The 19539-nt window shown below is 35.7% G+C and overlaps 1 protein-coding gene and 1 long non-coding RNA gene across 4 annotated transcripts in view; both read right to left on the minus strand.

The window, feature by feature from the left end:
* The window catches only part of iqsec3a (IQ motif and Sec7 domain ArfGEF 3a), a 176626-nt gene extending 172802 nt beyond the window's left edge, over window positions 1-3824 (minus strand). For all 3 annotated transcript variants that reach the window (XM_056455457.1, XM_056455458.1, XM_056455459.1), the window contains exon 1: window positions 3256-3824. In XM_056455457.1, the coding sequence (XP_056311432.1) occupies window positions 3256-3773 (518 nt within the window). In that variant the 5' untranslated portion in view covers window positions 3774-3824. The remainder of the gene's footprint in view (window positions 1-3255) is intronic.
* Window positions 3825-5681: 1857 nt separating this feature from the next.
* LOC130222464 (uncharacterized) lies at window positions 5682-7813 on the minus strand. Its single transcript, XR_008836473.1, has 4 exons — window positions 7767-7813; window positions 7067-7126; window positions 6121-6260; window positions 5682-6004 (listed from the first exon to the last, which is right to left on the minus strand). It is a non-coding gene; the product is annotated as an uncharacterized LOC130222464 (long non-coding RNA).
* Window positions 7814-19539: the final 11726 nt, after the last annotated feature.

The raw sequence follows: 19539 nt of genomic DNA on the forward strand, positions 1-19539 counted from the left end.
CTCCTCGTGTGTGTAACGCACGGGTATTCGCGGATATAACTGAGCGCCGCGCCCTCTCTATTCAGCCGCTTCTCTATGGACGCGCAGGCCCTGTGTGTGTGTGAAAAGAGCAAGAAGACTGTGACTAGGAGGCTAGGAGATCTCCTCGCCAGTTCTTGGACTTTTTGCTCAATAAAATAGTTATTCGTCAGTATTTTCTAGTCCATCGTCTGTGTTTACATTCACCCACTGGCAGCCAAAATCCACTATGAAGCGTGTATGCACTGTGACTACTTTTATATTGTAGATTAGCAGCTGAGCATTTCACTCTGTCTCACGCTGAAGCCTTGTCCGTGTCGACCAATCGCAGCAGGCTGTCATCGGCCCAATCAGCGCAGATTAGTTTCACGCTGAGGAGGGGTTTGGGAACAAATGAATCGCTGAACGATTCATATGGGAGTCGGTGGGATAATTAGGTAAAAATAAATGCAGATTATAAGACCATCAAAGTGTTTTTTGACCTTGCATGCATATTAGACTGTTGTTGGAGACCCTTACAACCTAAATATGACCCTATTTCATGTATAATATGGGCTCTTTAATTAAAAACTGCTTTTATTCTAACTGAAATAACACAAATAAGATTTTCCCAGAAGAAAAAAATATTATCGGAAATACTGTGAAAATGAATTCCTCTGTTAAACATCATCTGGGAAATATTTGAAAAATCTAAAAAAAAAAAAAAATCAACAGGGGGCTAATAATTTTGACGTTTCAACAATTTTCAACTGTATGTATGTACATATATGTGTATAAATGTATGTATATATGTCTCACTGACACATCAACAATTCCATTTAGTTTTTTATTATTATTATCATTATTATTATTATCATTTGTAATTTAAAAATGAAAACCATGACGCATGAATCAAAAGTCAGTTTCCCGGAAACATCCAGCTGCCCAGTATTTGGGTCACTTATTTCTTTAATCCTTCCATTTTAATCTTGGAATGTAATTTATGCCAGCCATTAATCTTAGCCTACACATTAATTCCACCACACATAGGTTCATATGACCTGTGCCCTTTCAGATCCCAGCTGTGGCGAATCTCAGTTCCCCCTGTGTCATCTGCTATATGCAAATGTATCCAATATCGTTCTTAAGTGGATGATTTTAAGGAGATGAAGCCTCAAATCAGAGATAGAGCATGACTCACATCAACTCCAATGTGTCAGAGCACAATTTGTGATGAAATAAAAGTACATACATGTTGCAATAGTGCTATTAACTGTTCTTTTGTAGCATTTTCACTGTCAGCTCTTTGAGAGGAACCTACTGACAAAATCAAATGTAGAAGGTCGCTGGTTTGAGCCCTGGCTTGGTCAGTTGGCATTTCTGTGTGGAGTTTGCATGTTCTCCCCGTGTTCACGTAGGTTTCCTCCGGGTGCTCAGGTTTCCCCCACAGACCAAAGATTTGTGGTATAGATGAATTAAATAAGCTAAATTGGCTGTCATGTATGTGTGTCAATGCAAAAGTGTATGGCTGTTTCCCAGTCTTGCGTTGCGGTTGGAAGGACATCCTCTGCGTAAAACATATGTCGGAAAAGTTGGCAGTTCATTCTGTTGTGCCGACCGATTATTAATAAAGGGACTGAGCCGAAAAAAAAAATGAATGAATGAATTAATATGTAAATCCAAATACTCTAATAATAATGCATCTGGTTTAACAGCACAGGCAACCGAATTAAACTAACTCATAACTTTTTAGCATACTGGCTTGCCCCATTCAGTAAGTACCTCACTTTAAAGCCAATTTAACATCTTTCATTACTCAGCCGATCTGGTTTTAGAACATCCTACAGTATTTACTGTTTTTGTCCTAGATTTTATCTAAATCAAATCATGTTCAGTATTAATATTTACAGATTATTTTTACTGTCTCACTTTCGGATTGTTAATGTCATCTGTCCAGTTACACCACAGCATTGCAGCAGGATAAAGTGGGATATTATTTGTTCAGAAGATTTCGTAGAAAGAGTCCTAAAATAAGCTTTTCATTTTAAAGAGGATTTGTAGAGGCAATCAGCATGAGTTGGTTTACTGTGGGCTAGGTTGACAAAAGCTAGTCAGTGTGTTAAAAGATCAGGAAAATCTATACAGTACACGTCATGCTGATTGTCTGAGTATATAATTAATAATCATCCTTCTGCAGAGATTTAAATACAATCAAATAAATGCATAAGTCTTTGTTTTGATGACACATTTAAATGTCCTTCACGCCATGCAATTGCAAAAAAGTACCAAATAGCAATGAGAACACTGCACCTAATGTGTGAATATGTAATAGAAGAGTTTGTAGTAACATATTGTTAGTGTTATGTCATTTAAAGTAAAAAAGTCATGTGGGAATATATCTAGTCACTGTAAAAATGTCCGTAAATTATCAGTATTCAGCATTTTGTGATTCGTGTTTTTGTTTTTTTGTTTCCCCATTTATTTATGCTTTTGATTTGCATTATGGAAGCATGATCTTCCAACAACATTTACCTTCAGAAGTTCAAAAAAGTGACAATTATTATTATTAACATTTGTAATAGCTTAAAGTGATATATCGTCTTGGTTGGTGTTGTCTATTAGAGTACAAAAGCCCTGTAATACACTGCCAGTTTCTGTTGCTTTACAGACTTATTTCTCTCTATATATCGAATACATTATATTATTTCAAACTACTTAAATGCCCCCAAAAAAGTCTCTTTGTTAAACAGTAGAGTTGAATTTTCATATATATATATACACATATGCATTAATGTGTGGCCATATGTTTTAGGTTAAAATATTTTTTAATTAATTTAAATTTCTGTATCTTTTTGCTTAATATGTACTGTAACATTAACACACACTTACAGTTTTTTATATTTATCTGTTTTTCTGATTTCTTATGCATTATGGGCAGGATCGGAATTTTAAATGTTACATTATTATTATTATTATTATTATTATTATTATTATTATTATTATTATTATTATTATTATTGTCGTCGTCGATGTCGTCGTAATCATCATCATCATCATTTAGAGCGTATCAGTGAAAAGGTTTCTATTCTACACGTGTGACTTAGATAGCTATTAATTAAATAATAATATTAATCACAACTGCCAGTCTTTATGTATAAAACGTATCGTTCCTGACACTGATTTGAACCAAATGCCGCATGATCGGAGGGTAACAGAGTGTGTGATGCACCGTGCGTTTCTTGCTGCATTTTTACTTACTCTGGTTTCCTGGCGAGGCCGACGGACCGGCACAATGTCGATGGCGTTTGCGGAACCAGAGACTTGCAGGATGGGCTTCTCTTGTCGTCGTCTGCTGAATCGGGGCTGCACTGGCTCGCTTTTAGAGTCGGTGGAGATGTAGGCACCAGCTGCAGATGCTGCGGGTGATGAATGGATGCTGCTGGCTGCGGCAGCGGCTGTTTGGATGGATGATGCTGCTGTTGCGGCAGCTGCGGCTGGGTTTGACCGTGAGTGCCCGAATGCTGGTGCGGGTGAGCGGCCGGCTGGGGGCTGCTGGTAGGCGGGGATGGGTGGTGGTGGTGGTGCGGATGATGATGTTGGTGCTGATGCGGATCTCTCAGCTGACGGTTCTCGCCGATCAAATCCTCAACCTTCCTCTCGAGCTCGTCGATCCGCTGCCGCTGGGTTTGAATCAGACTCTGCTGGTTTTGTACAATAGTGGTGAGTTCTTTGAGATAAAGCACGGCTTTCATTGGGTTGTCCAGCAAGCTCTCCATCTCGAAGATTAAAGCCTCTGATGTCGGGTCAGACCTGGTCTTCTGGATGCTGACGCTCTACGAATGCAAGTAATGGTGCTGATGCAGGAGAGATTGGGGAGGAGCTGAGGACGGTGATGATGTCAGCCCTCTGGCCAATAAAAGAGAAGCGAGTTTGTATGCGATACACACTTTCTGATAATGACATCAATTTAAAAGTGCACCAAAACAAGTTTTTCCACAATAAAAGTTTTCACCTGGGCCGCGTTTCTTATGCAGTGTTTTCGTGTCTCCATTACGGGGAGGGGAGGGGGGGGGGTCCGTCTCATTTGTTTCCTCCTACTTAACTGTGTTTTATTTCCAACCAAATAGAATTGTAGCCCTAATAAAGATTAAACCTGTTAAATTGCAATTAGTAAAATTAGTTAATGCAATATTTTAGATTTATTTATGGTCAAAGCATAGCATTAATGGTAAACAAAAATATATTTTAATGTAATTTACTTGGAAACTTGTATGTCATGTATCAAGACCTTATCTGTAATTATTTGTCATTTATAGTTTATATTTCTTATTTGTCATTTAAAATCTGCTAAATTATTATATTTTCATACTTTGTTGATTCATTTTGCATTACTAAATTGTTACATTATATACAAAGCAGTTATTCAGGAGTAGTTGTTTTTAAGATCATTCAGATCGAGTGTGTAAAAGTAAATAACTAAACTATTTAAATTAACATTTATAAGAGACTTACAAAGCATAAATAGTCATCACTAAATTAGGTCACAACATTGCATAAAGTTAGGTTAATAAAGCATTTATTAACATACAAAATAACTATTCCTACATGCCTGTAGTATTAATGTATCAATAACATTTATATAAATATAGTTAATAGTGATACAGTAATACAGTAGTATGATAAATGAACAAATGATGAATAAACTATTTGCTAAAGCTTAATAAATAATTCATTGTGAGCAGTGTTATTACAAATTGTTATTGGGAATCTCACTGCCTGAAGAAGCTCTTAGATTTAAAATAAATATCTTAACTTGCATTCCAAAGACTAGCAAATGTCTCAGGGGATTGGACCAACATGAAGGTGAGTAATTAAGAACATAATTTCAGTATTTTGGATGAATTAACCCTTTAATCTCATAAAGGCTAAAGAACAAACACTAAACTCCTGAATAGTATAACTCCATACAGTACAGTAAAACAATATATAAAAGACAGAGATCAACCTACTTTCTGTATTGCAAATTAAACTCCAATTGAGACATTTTCAATAAAAAAGCCTTTATGGCTGTTCATTACATGGTCATTATTTGATGGTGAAATAATATAACTTGAACTGTCAATCACTACAAACATATAAGTAAATAACGAATGTTTTTTTTTTTTCCTTTAGATATACACCAAACAAATTATATAGCACGTTTGACCACTTATATTCTCATATAGCACCTTATATTCTGCAGGCACAGCCATTGAAATCTTTTTAGCTGGAGTCTTACTTCCATTGATTTTTAGACATTAAAAATTAGCTCATTAAGCTTCTTGGTGTTGCAAACTGATATTTTCTTATTATATTATTTTACTTTATGTGTAGTTTAGTTATATCTACTCACTTAAAACAGTTGGGTTAATAATAACCCAATAGGTAACCCATAGATGGGTCAATTTGGCACCGACCTTCTGTTGGGTTATTTTAACCCAATTCATTGGGTTGATAAGGTTAACCCAACAATTTGGGTTATAAAAATAACTAATTTGTTGGGTTATTTTGCCAAAAAGTGGCTTAACCACTATATAGTAATAACTTATTATTAGTATTATTATTATTATTGTAGTAATCTTTATATGTAAATAAAAAATACACCGCTTTTATTACATTGGCAAAGCTTTATTTAAATCCATGAATTTAGTGGCACTCCTTTCACAATAACAAACGCCTGAGAGCAGTTTAGTTCATCCCCAAGCAGCAGGACAAGAGGGTTCTGTCTCTGTTGCTCCTCCTCCTCTAAGTACTGAACGAAATACAAGTATACACACATGAATTAAATAATGTCCAACATTTATTATCATAAATAATGCACCTAGAATTCGCAAAATCAACAAATTCTTGTTTTTCCTCCTGGTATGAGGGCCGAACCATCTTGCTGCACAATCTGTATGGCAGTGGAGAAAGGATAGCTGGCAGAGTTGTTAAAGCACCATCTCCAAAGTGGAATCTCCAAGGCTGTCTTTATATCAAACAGAAAAAAAAAACAATAATTAAACTCAAAACAAGCCTCTCATATCACAGGTGAAATGCTACAAATTGGGATTAAAACAGAGCTGTTATGCAGGATTGTCTCACCAGATTAAATGTTTGCTTGAACTGGTAGATCCAAGGCTCTCTTCTTTTTTTGCAATACGAGAGGATCCGCAGTAATGCATCTCCCCAAACCTCAAAAAGTTTCTTTGGTGTGTGGGTATAAAATACCTGTCCTGAGCAATCTAAAAATAACAAACAAAAACAGCAATTAAATCCATGCCATGCAAACAGTACACTGGATTTATTAAAGGGATATTTCAAACAAAAATGGAAATTCTGTCATCAGTAATTCACCCTCCCCTTGTTCTAAATCTCTCCTCAGATGAACACAAAACATGATATTTTGAACAAAATAGGTAACTAAACGATTCTTGGTCCACAGTGAAATTCCAAAGCATTTGTTTCTTCTGTTGAAGTCAGTGGGGACTATTAAGTTTTTGATTTGCTTTGTCCTTTAAAGTTATCATTTGTGGTCAGCAGAAATAAATAAAAAACAATCAACAACTTGAGGGTGAGTAAATGATGAATACACCCAAAACTCTGTGAAACACCCATACAATACGGCCAATTTAGTTTATTAAATTTACCTATACTGCATGCGTTTAGACTGTGAGGGACATGCAAACGTCACACAGCAATGCCAACTGACCTAGCTCCAGGACATGATGGATTCGCCTCTGCTGCTGAATGAGTGTATGGGTGTTTCACCGATTTTTGGGTGTATTCATCATTTACTAACCCTCAAGTTGTTGATTTATTTATTTTTTCTGCTGAGCACAAATGATAACTTAAAGGACAAAGCAAATCAAAAACTTGATAGTCCCCACTGACTTCAACAGAGGAGAAAATGCTATGGACTTTCACACCAAGAATGGTTTAGTTACCTACTCCTCCATATACCAAATGATGTTCGCTTCAACCTTAAAACAGAAATTTTAAATTTGCACATGTATGCCGGACCAAATAACAACAAAAATCATGTACTTACCCAGTTTAGCAACGGAGAAAAGATAACACGAAGGCTGGAAGTGGTCATCTTCAGGGGTACCTTAAACAGATAAAGAGAGAAAAAAAAACTATGAAAATGTACACTTTTAGCTGCATGATTAGTATTTTATGTGAGTTGTTAAGGTGCATCACATTTGCAAATTTGGTGGGCAAATTAGGTCCATTTTACATGGTCAACTGTGCACTGATGTTCATCAGTAAGCTTAATTCTCATGCTCAGAAACTTGCAAAAGAGTCAAACTCCTGATAACAAATTTCTACTGAAATAGCTGGAACCTGTCAGTAAATTTTCATAATGCAATAATTAATATAAATAGGTTAATTTCTGTAATATCTCAATTTATTTGGTCAAATGTTCCAGGAGTGAAGTTCTGAATTGTGCTTAGACTCTATATCAGTCATCTGTACTTACCAGTGGCCTCATGCCTAATACAGAGTCTAATACCAAATTCACACTCAAATAAGGCACAGAAACACTTTTGAAAGAGGCATTTGTGTCTTTACACACTACCGGTGCTGTTCAAAGAAGTATAAATGCATTTACAGAAGAATTACAAATGTATAATTTGATTTTAAGACATATGGTGATGTAAAGACACCTTTACAGTATATGATACTGTGTATCTGTGCATTTTTACATCATGTACATATTACAAAATACAGAGCTGTTGTTTTCTTACCTTTCTCAACAAGATTATCATGGAGGATTAAAGCTCGCTCTGTCCAGAGCAACCTACAATGAACAAACAAACAAACAAAAAATAAAATAAACCACAAATTAACATGAGCTGACAGACAACATTTATCAGTTAAGTGGTCACAGCATCACTAAAATCTCACCTGAATTGAAAACTGGGCAAGGACATGTATGTTTAAGGGCTTTGTATTATTGTTTATTAGCATATATTACTACTATTATTATACAAAAGCTTAAGCTTATATTTAATTGTTGTATGACATATATAACCGATTAAACATTTATATTAGCATCTAACATTATCCGGGTTGTGGTTTCATCCCTGTAGGTTAGTATAAGATGTAGGGAAAATGCAATTTTCAGGGCCTTCAATATAGTACACACAAACAGTAATAATAACATTTAACTTTCAATAGTTAATAATCAAGTACCTTAAAATGGATAATGAATCTTCTTCTGATAAAAGACGATGTAGCAAGCTTCTGCTCTGCTCTTGTCCAGGAGGATAACTCTCTCACGTTGCGATCCATTCAGCGCCCTCTAGCGGCGAATAATAACCAATAATAATATAATGCTCGGATTCCGTACTTCTTGGGAAAACCAGCAACTTCCTGAACAAAATGTAGCAAATAAATGTGTCTATATTAGCATTTAGTTGTTACAATATAGTTTCCCAGCGAAAGGACAGTGTTTTTAAGAGAATATAACATACATTCAACAAGACTGGACGCGACTCCGGTTTGATGTCTCTTGTTGAGTTATATGTTCTCATTAATCATATAAATTTATGTTTTGTAATGTATTTTGTTTACTTATTTTTTAGATCATACTACCTACTGTTGTAATGCTAAAAATGTGCGAGAGTTCGTTGTGCGCAAGTGTTAACAACGGGACTTTTATTTTGACTAGTTAAAAATGTTGGATATAGTTCTGACTGCTTTTGTTGTGATTCTCTCTCTCTCCCTTGGGGCACTGATGTTGTGGCAGTGCGTTGGGGTGTGGACGAACAAATAAATAATACCAAGAGGTTATATCTGGATTGTTCTTTGGTGGATGGATGACAACAACATATTGCACATAGACATGACGGATAGAAATGAAAACTCTACAGGTTATGGGCCCAGGCGCGCCAATGCTACAGGAGGAAGATGGCAGAGGCTAGTTTTCGACGGAGACGAAAACAACTACGAACTATGGGAAGTAAAATTTCTTGGCCATTTGAGAATAATGGGTTTAAAAGAAACAATACTGTCTACCGGGGATATAGACGAGGAAACTAATGAGGAGTGCTACGCTGAACTAATTCAATTTCTCGATGATAAAAGCCTGTCACTGGTGATGCGAGAGGCGACTGATGACGGCAGGAAAGCTCTGCAAATACTTCGAAATCACTACGCTAGTCAGGGTAAACCTAGAATTATCGCCCTATACACTGAACTAACTTCGTTAAAGAAGGAATCTGACGAGACAATAACAGACTACGTTATCCGAGCTGAGAAAGCGGTGACTTCGCTAAGAAACGCAAAAGAAGTAATAAGTGATGGTCTGATAATTGCTATGATCCTAAAGGGCCTGCCAGATTCCTACAAACATTTCGCTATTCATATTACACAGAGTAGTGAAGAATTGACTTTTATCCAGTTCAAAAGCAAACTAAGAAGCTATGAAGAGACAGAAAAATTTGATGATAAACCCAAATCTGACAATGTGATGAAAGTGCACATAGCATCTGTGACCTGCTACGGATGTGGAAATCGCGGTCATATTGCGCGCGATTGCCGCCAAAAAGGCGTAACTAAGTGGTGCAACTACCATAGAAGTTCAACACACAGTGATGAGACATGCCGCCGGAGAAAGGACGGACACAAAGATGAAGCAAAACAGGCTGCAGAAAAACAAGAGGAGCATGAGAGAGAACAAACATTTGTGTTTAAAGTCAGTCAAACATTTCTACCAGACAATATTACGAAAAATGGACTAATGGTAGACTGTGGAGCAACATCCCACATATTAACAGAGAAGAACAATTTCACGAGATTTGATGAGAATTTCGACCCAAAATCGCACTATATGGAGCTAGCGGATGGAGCCAGGATGAACAACGTAGCATTAAAGCGGGGCGACGCAGAGGTGCTACTGCTGGACGTGGAAGGGAAATGCATCAGGATCACTTTAAAGAAGGCATTGTTCATACCATCATACCCACAGAGCATTATCTCCGTTCAAGCTGCTACAACAGATGGGGCCAAGGTGATCTTCCAGGAAGGACAGAATGAACTGATAAGCAAGGATGGAGCTACGTTCCGCATAGAAGAGCACGGGAGACTGTACTATCTAAAAACGGTAAATAACAACAAACAGTGTGTTGATGCATCAGTTACTGATATGATGTCCAAGGACAAAGTGAGTCTAACTTGTGATGTTAAAACATGGCATGAGATCATGGGACATTGTAATTTTAGTGATGTGTTAAAATTACCTGAAGTGGTTGAGGGTATGAAAATCACAGGAAATACCAAATTAGACTGTAATGTTTGTACTGAGGGAAAGTTTATCAACAACAGAAATAGGAAAACTGACACAAAAGCTGGTGAGGCCCTAGAGTTGGTACACACTGACTTAGCAGGTCCCATTGAACCAACTTCTCAAGATGGATATAAGTATGCAGTTTCATTCACAGATGATTTTTCAGGGGCAGTGTCTGTTTACTTCCTTAAGAACAAGAGTGACACTACTCTAGCGACAGAGAAGTTCCTTGCAGACAGTGCACCATACGGTAGAGTCAAATGCATAAGATCAGACAATGGCACAGAATACACAAGCAATGCATTTCAATCACTTTTACGAAAAAAGGGTATAAGACATGATACGTCATTTCCCTATTCTCCGCATCAAAATGGTACAGCTGAGAGACAATGGCGAACCATTTTTGAAATGGGAAGGTGTCTGCTAATAGAAAAGGCATTACCAAAAGCTCTGTGGCCTTATGCTGTCCAAACTGCAACTCACATCCGAAACAGATGCTATAGTGACAGAATTAAGAATACTCCATGCTTCATGTTGACAGGAAGAAAGCCAGACCTTTCTAAAATGTGGGTTTTTGGATCAGAATGCTATGCGTACAAACACAATCATAAGAAATTGGATCCTAGATGTGAGAAGGGAATATTTGTGGGGTATAGTAAAAATAGCCCAGCTTATCTGGTATACAATCCACAGACAGAAAAGGTGTCAAAACATAGATTGGTGAAATTCATTATGAAGAGCAGTGCTGAACAACAGACACAAACCGATGAAGAATACTTAGAAATACAATACAGAGATAGGACACAGGATAGTGGGAACAGTGGTGATGCCCCACAAAGTGAGGAAAGCACAGAGAACAAGGTCCTAGGTAGAAATATGGAGAGTATTAATACAGAAAATGCAGAGGTGTCAGAACATGATGAAACTACAGAAAAAGTAGACACAGAAGACAACAAAAACAGCACAGGTCCAACAGCCACGGCTAATCAAAAATATTACCACTCAAAAAGAGAAAAGAGAGCCCCAAAGTATTTACAAGATTATCTGACATACTCCAAAGATGACAAAACCAATGTGAGTGTTGATTATTGTTACAGGGCAGTGTGTGGAGTCCCCCAAACCTATAAAGAGGCCCTTATGTCACCCGAGGCTCTCGGATGGGAGCATGCTATGAGGGAAGAGATGGACTCACTTAAAGAAAATGACGCATTTGAATTGACAACTCTACCAGAGGGCAGAAAGACAGTAAGGGGAAGATGGGTATATGCCCTTAAAGAAAATGCAGAAACAGGAAAAATTTTCAAGGCTAGGTATGTTGCAAAGGGATACAACCAAACTGAAGGCATAGACTACCATGAGACATTTGCTCCCACAGCAAATCTCACCTCAGTACGGGCATTAATGCAGATAGCTGCTCAGAACAATTTCTCAGTTCATCAGATGGACGTCAAAACAGCATACTTACATGCTCCAATAGAGGAAGACATATACTTAGAACAACCAGAGGGTTTTGAAGAAACATCTGACATAGGAGACAAGTTAGTATGCAAGTTAAAGAAATCCCTGTATGGTCTAAAGCAGTCTGGAAGAAACTGGTACAAACTATTAAATGATCATTTGGAACAAAACAACTTTGAGAGAAATCAGTCTGATCACTGTGTGTATAGAAAGCAGATTGAAAATGAAACAATCATAGTGATCATCTGGGTAGATGATTTGATAATTGCAACAAGCAATGACGATCAGCTCAACAGTTTTAAAGAAATAATGAAGTCCAAATTTAACATGAAGGATTTGGGGAAAATATCTTATTTTTTGGGGATTCAGTTTGAACAAAAAGGAGGAGAAATTAAAATGAATCAGAAAAGGTACATCCTCAAAATGCTTGAAAGGTTCGGAATGTCAAACTGTAAACCAAAAGCTACCCCAAGTGAGTTATGTTGTGGTTACTGGCTGTTTTCTTAATGAATCAAGCTCAGACTGGGGTTATGAATATCAGAAGAATATACTTTATTGGAATATTTCCCAAAAAAGCAGAGACAGCCTGGAGCAGACCCATCTCTAGTCTCACTCCAGGACAAATCCAATGTCCCTCAAATTTGCTATGCCCTTTATCCTTGCTTCCTCCCACCTTTGTGTTTTCACAGCTGTTTACTGGTTCAACAGGCCTCTCCCAGCTCCTACTCTTTTATGACCCCTATTTAAAGACCCCTCTTCTTGTTGGCCCTTATAATTTACAGATCTAATATAATCATCACCGTTTTTCCACATACAGTTCACATTTGGTAATCATGACTAGTATCTATGTTTCAAACATCTAAACTGGACTCTTCTCTCCCATACAGTATGTGTCTTTTTAAATATACATGACAGTTTCAACATGTGTTGTATACATTTCATGCCTTTCCGATTCTCAGTGCATCCCCAAGTCCTCTCTCATGCTCTTTTATGACCCCTTTTCCTTAACCTATCACCTGTTTTCAAAGATATATAATGGCAGATTCGTAGGGCCCTCCACTCACCCAGTTAAATGTGTCTTCCTATAGGTTTAGTACATAAAAATCTTCTTCATTTCCCTCCTCTGTGGCTTATTAAAGCCACACCTTAATTGTCTTTACCCATAGTGCAACTTCATAATTCAGTCCTAAGTTCTACTACCTAATGACAAATACATGTCACAGTATTATTACAAATGACCAGATCATGGAATCGCACTTTGGAATAAAACCAAGCCAAACATCTGCATCCGGTCTTGACAAGAACACAGTAAAAGACTTGATTCTATTTTGCTGTTATATCAAAGGAGGTAGTGTTTTAAGCATGAGCGTGCATCAGGTTATACATATGCTTGTGGGGGTCACAGTTATTTCAAAGAATCAAAGAATAACCATACATAATCATAATACATGTTCACTACACACTATTCTACTCCACCAACAACACACATAATAAGTAGAATAAGTTGATCTTCAGCCCAGATACTTTGCGCATCGTAGAGAGCCACCATTTTGGGGTAGAGGTTGACTAGCACTTACACCCAAGGCATGGATCCTCTTCATCATCCTCTTCTTTATCTAAACTATCAAAATATTTAGCACTCTGTTTTCTTAATCACAGTCTGATTTACTCTTGCGATTGAATTGTTTGTTTCTTTCTTTTATTCTGGCCTGAAAAGATGTTGATAGAGACTTTATGTTGAGACTCTGTAGCCTGAAGTTGTGGTGATTATCATCGCTTGAACTTGTGGCACCTTCTGTATTTCTTACTCAGGCATATTATCAGAATCACTCGTTTAACTTTTCTGATAAACTCCTCCTGCCACACTTTGCACTTCATTGAGCTTCAGGATTTTTTGGTTCCTCTGTTTCCCATTAGCTTTCTCTTCCTGTAGTTTTTTCCTTTGGCACCCTTTTGCAGTGGTTCAGATGGTACCCAGTTGATGGCATCCCCTTTGGCAACCTTGTCATAAGGTCCTTTTCTCCTGACTTCACTCCACTTTCTCCAGAGCACCTCAGATATACTCGAGCATCGGAATAATCTCCTGCTTCTGCTACTCTCTGGTTTCCTGTACAGATATCGCTTTGCACATGGCAATTAGTTTCTTCATAAAAGACTAAACTTCTTCTTTCCAATGCATTAGAATTGTTCTCCAAACATTCTACGAGTTTAGGTTATATGCAAGGTTAAATGCAAGATTACATGCAAGGTTATGTGCAAGATTACATGCAAGGGTCGACCCAATAGCACTTCATGCAGTGTTAGTTAGTTATTTCCACATATCTTGTTAAGCTCTGGCCTTGATAGATCATCTTCAGCTCTTTCAGCCATTTCTTACAGGTGTGTATGATAATTGCTCAATTTTCTTGATTTCAAATACTTGTTTAACTCCTTATCAATTAATTTATTTATCTATTTATTCACTGAATCACATATCCACCTATTTATCTACTTAATTATCTTTAATTTATTTAATTTAATTAACTATAATTACTCTTAATTCCTTTATAAATGAACACATTATTTGAACTTATTTCTGTGGGGATTCCAAATATGGGACTTACTTCGTGTGTCTTAAATATAATAACTATTCCTCCTCTACTTTGCTTCTGGAATCACCTTCACTCATCTACCACACCTGTGGTTTTCCAAAAGCTTGTATCTCTTGCCCTAAAAAAGTTTATCATAACGCAACACAACATCCACAATCAAGTTATTGAATAACCCTCTTATGTATATTGCTGTTCCTTTACTCACCTTCTACTCTGCACAAAAGTCACATGTGTATAACAATTCACTAATCACTATATTAAAATAAAGAGACCACTATCTTTGCTGCTTAATTTTCCTTACCACTTCACCCTTGATACAAACCATATACATTTTTTAATGCCAATATTTAGAAATGCTGTTGACTCAACAATCTGTACTTCGTATGTATTACAAAAATCTTATCTTTCTTTTTTCACTCTGATGCTACATATATTGTTCATAGAGACTAGTTTGTTGTTTAACTTGTACTGTCATCTAATTGAGGTTGTAACTCTATGCTAAAACTACTATATTAGAACTACTTTATTATGTCCTTTAATGAAAATACAATTTCTTTTTTATCATCTTACCTTAAAGGCATGCCTAATTTTTTCAGTCCTTTCTATTTTGTAATTTCTCAACTCTTTTTATTGTATAATCTTATATCTAGTCAGCACTAAACCAGTCATCTCTAAAAAGTCATCATGTTCCATTATTTGTAGCAATAGTGTTTTTTATTTTAGTCTTTTAACTTAGCTTAAGCTATATGGACATGCAGATAACTAAATTCTACATATGTTATTACAATATCAATTCTCAACCGCTTTAAATCCTTTTAGGCATTCTAATGTATGTATATTGCTTATCAGCCAATGTACTGTCTACCCTCCTCTAGTAATTACCTGAACAGAAATCAATTACTTTAACATATTTGTCATCAGGAATAACATATTTCAGTAGAGTGTGTTGGGAATCTCTGCTGAAAAATCCTCTATCACTAATTGCGCTTAAATCATAAACTACACAAAATTTACTTTTGTCTGTTTTGACTAATGCCATAATCAAAAATTAAATTTAAATCAAATTCAAATAAAATCCATTCATGTTTTTATAACAGTTTCAGCATCTAGTGTTTCTCTGGGCAAACCTGCATCAGGTTTAATTTTAATCCTCAATATGCTGGCTAATTTTTTCTACCTCTACGTCCTGAACTGATAATCATTATTAAAATTTTACACTTACCCTAAATAATTTTATTTCTGAGATATTTCTTAATTTGCATCTTACATTGATTTGTGTTATCCACTTTCAGCTCCTAATTCCTTCCCACTCTCACATCATGCTGCTTGTGCATACAGTTTTGTTGTAATTGTTACAAGTTAAAATTACTTATTTCTTTATAGGTTCTTCTCTATCTATTCTGGTTTTTCATCTTTAGTCCTTAATCCTTTTTGCTTTGAATAATTTTTTCACATATGATTATTTGTGAAACAAAATCTGTTTTCTTAAACACTTTTCTCTTTCAATTATTATTTTAGTATATTTAGAATTGTCACTTTTTTACCTATATTGTACCCAACCTGTTCATTTCATTTTTTTTGTTCTAATCTCTTCTTTAAGTATAAAACACTTTTCTCTGTCTTAATCTCTTACATAATTTTTTCTCTCAAATCTTGGTTTAGATTACTCAAAATAGGATTATGCTAAGATATTTCCTTAATTTTTACTTAAATATTTAATTCCATCAAAATTTCTAATCCAAATTATTTCTTCAGCTATCAAAAACTGCCTTTTTTTGTCACCACCATGCATTGTACTTTATCCTTCTATGTTCAAGGATCTCTATGATTAAACTTATGAAAATTAACCAAATTATTTAACATTCATCATAATTTATAATTTCCACATTACACATTTAAATTTTCATCGAATATTTTCATATAACACTTTTCTTCAATTTACACGATATTTCTCTATCAAATTGGCAGGAGTCTGATTTGAGACAAGAATGGGTAGGTACACTTTTGCTCTTAATTTTCCTTCTGAGTGGTCACATTATACTCAATTTGGACTATAGTTCGACTGCTTTGAGATGGACTGCCAGACTCTCCCTCCTCGCACCCTGAGAAGACAGCTGGTTCATAGATTGGCTCTGGAGTCTTTTCTGTGGTGTCCAGACTCAACACATTTTTCCTTATCAGGGCACAGTGTTTTCCCCCTCTCTCTTAGTTCTGGCTTCTTTTCTTTCATTTAGCAGATGTAAAGTTCTGCTGGTGCACTTTTTCTTGTTTTGATCAGTTCATTATTCTCTTGTTTGACTCTTTTTAGTGTCTCTGAACATCAGTAGCCTTTTCAGTCCTCAGTAAATCCTGGGCGTGCAGTGCCTGCCTCACTGCTTTCACAAATGTCCACAGATAACAGTTTGTCCATTGTGTTTCTCAACCACCTTTCCTATTTGCCAGTGCACTCAGAGATGTCTGGTAGGTACGAGACTACAGTCCACCAAAGTCCATCCCTATATCCTCTTAATTAATATATGGAATTTAGCCCATGACTTAATAAAAGTCTTTTTCCTCTTTCCCATATTTTCTCCATCAAATGAAGACTCCTTCCATCTATTATCTTCTCTTTGTTATCAGCTTATTTTTCCTCCAGTAATTATTATCATATGTAAATATGATATAATTTTCTATTTATTTAGTGTTATTCTAATTAATTTCTTTAGCTTCAGATTGTGCATTTTTGCTTATCTATACTAGTGTTTCTTTACTAAGATTTTTTAATTTCCCTAACATTTTCCATACGCAGTTTCTATTTTCCCTATGCCTGCATCAAATGTTCCTTCCTTTTGCCATTTGTCATTTTTTATATTTTATATTCTCTGCCACATATTTGAGTATTTTATTTCTCATTTCCATACCTGTATTAATTCAACAGTACTACATGGTGGCCTAATATCTGGTATACCTGTTCAAAATCATTACTGCTATAGCTTGGGGTTCATAGTATTAATTTAACCCACATATTTGCTTACTAGAACCATTTTTTATTTTTAAAATGCAATGCTTAATTATCAGTTTAGCTCCTTACTGCATGCACTCTTAAAAAATAACTTTTTAACTCACTCCATCATGTTCTTTAACATTTACCCAGCTTCTATGAATTTCATCTGAATCACTGTGCTTTACTCCAAATAGATGATGGCTCAGATAACATGTAGCTGACTTTGAGAAAGATGACAAAACATTTTTTATTGCCCTTAAATATAAACTAATCCTCTAAAAGCAAACCTTAGTTTTTTCAGAATGTTACTGATTTTTCTAGTTTTTATTATCTTATCTGTTAATATACCTATATTTGAAACATTTTCTACATTTTTAAACATCTAATTTTTTCTCTATTAAACAGTGTTTGGACTTATTTTTTTCTATTTCTATTCTATTCCTTTTTCCTTTCCCTAATTTGCATTTTTAGCTCTTAGGTTTACTTATACATTTTAACCTTTTTAAATTTATTTTATTTTACACACGTTATCCTTAAATCTTCAGTTTTCCTTTCTCATTTTTATCTTTGTCAAATAACTAACTTATCTAATATTTATTCATACTTGCTTAGTAAATCTATTTATTTATTAATCTATTATTTTCCTTCATACTCTCTTTATCTCCATATATTTATAAACTATGGCTTCATTAGTTAATTAGTATAGCTTTTAATGAATTTATTTTAGTTCCATTTTCTATAATATAACACAATTAATTATATCTTACTCTATTATTGGTATTTCCCTATTTCAACTATCTTGCTGTAGCACTTTGTAATATGTCTCTTCATTTAATAACTTATACCCATTATGATTATGTTAAAGTCTATCTTTTTATTTTATATAATAGTTTGATATTCTCTTTTACTGGTCACACATGGACACCATAAATCTCTCTCTTACCCCCATCCTGGGGCAGACTGTCTTCCACCTGTTGCTATGTCAGGAATTTCAGTCCACTCTGCTTCAGTGCACTCATTGTTCTTTTTTTTAACATAAACACAACTTAAAACACAAAGATCATTTTCAGAAAAATGTTTAACTAGTATATTCTTCTGCCTTTTCAGTCTGTGTCCTTCGAATGCGATATGTTCCATCAGTTTTGGTTTAGGAGACTCCTCCTTTATATCATAATCTCTTCCCTGATCTGCATCAATTACTATTCTTATTGCTCTTTAAATCACACCACACATTTGCAGCCCTCCTTTTATATTATAATCTACTATAATCATTATTTTAACCTTCTCTTTATTGAAAACATACTTTTAAACACATTCACACTTTTACTCTTATTATTTTTCTCTTCTCATTCACTCCTCTCCTCCACTCAGTGTAACATGAGTTGCATCCCCCTATCCTCGTTCCAGTCAAGGAGGAGGAAGGGAGCCTTCTCTGCACACCAATATGGACTATTTTGCCTCAACCTGAAGCAGCAAATACACAAACAAATACATTTAAATTAATACACTACACTACACTCCTCTTAAGTGACCTGCCAGAGCAGCCTTCATGTTTTTTTCTCTAAAACTGAAGCGGTAACCACAGGATTTTCACTACACTCCTCTTGAGTGACCTGTCCGAGCAGCCTCTAACCTTAGAGCGGTAACCACAGGATTTTTGCCTACCCATGCAGCCCTCTGCTTCACCTTTAACAGAGTGGTATCGTAGGACTTTGCGCGCATCTCTCTACTTAAACTTAATCTGCTTTAATCTCTTAACTGTCACCGCACATTAAAGACTCTCTCTTAAAATTATAAATGCTCTGTGCATATCCTACATCATTAATAATTTCCCGAATCTGGGTAACAGTTACTAGTTAATGTTTATCCTATCCGTCAAGGCCCTCTTAGGAAAACACAGATCATTTGCATGCAAATTACTCTTTTTCTTATGTTATTCAAAACCCCTTATTTCTTTTAATATCTTTTTATGTTTACTTTTACTTTTAGTTCTTTAAAGCTGGAGAAATAGTTCAAGTGTCTTTACCGTTACAAGCAGGTCCTGGCAGAAAAAACACAAACTAATAAGCATAAAATCGCTTACCATTTTTTTATTGTGGCCACATATTTGTGTTTTCTCTCCAGTCCAGCATGTACAGCAACACCAGTCCTGCTCCTTTCCAGCCCACCCAGGGACGCCATTTGTTGTGGTTACTGGC

Source organism: Danio aesculapii, chromosome 4 (genome assembly GCF_903798145.1).
Source record: "Danio aesculapii chromosome 4, fDanAes4.1, whole genome shotgun sequence".
NCBI lineage: Eukaryota > Metazoa > Chordata > Actinopteri > Cypriniformes > Danionidae > Danio > Danio aesculapii.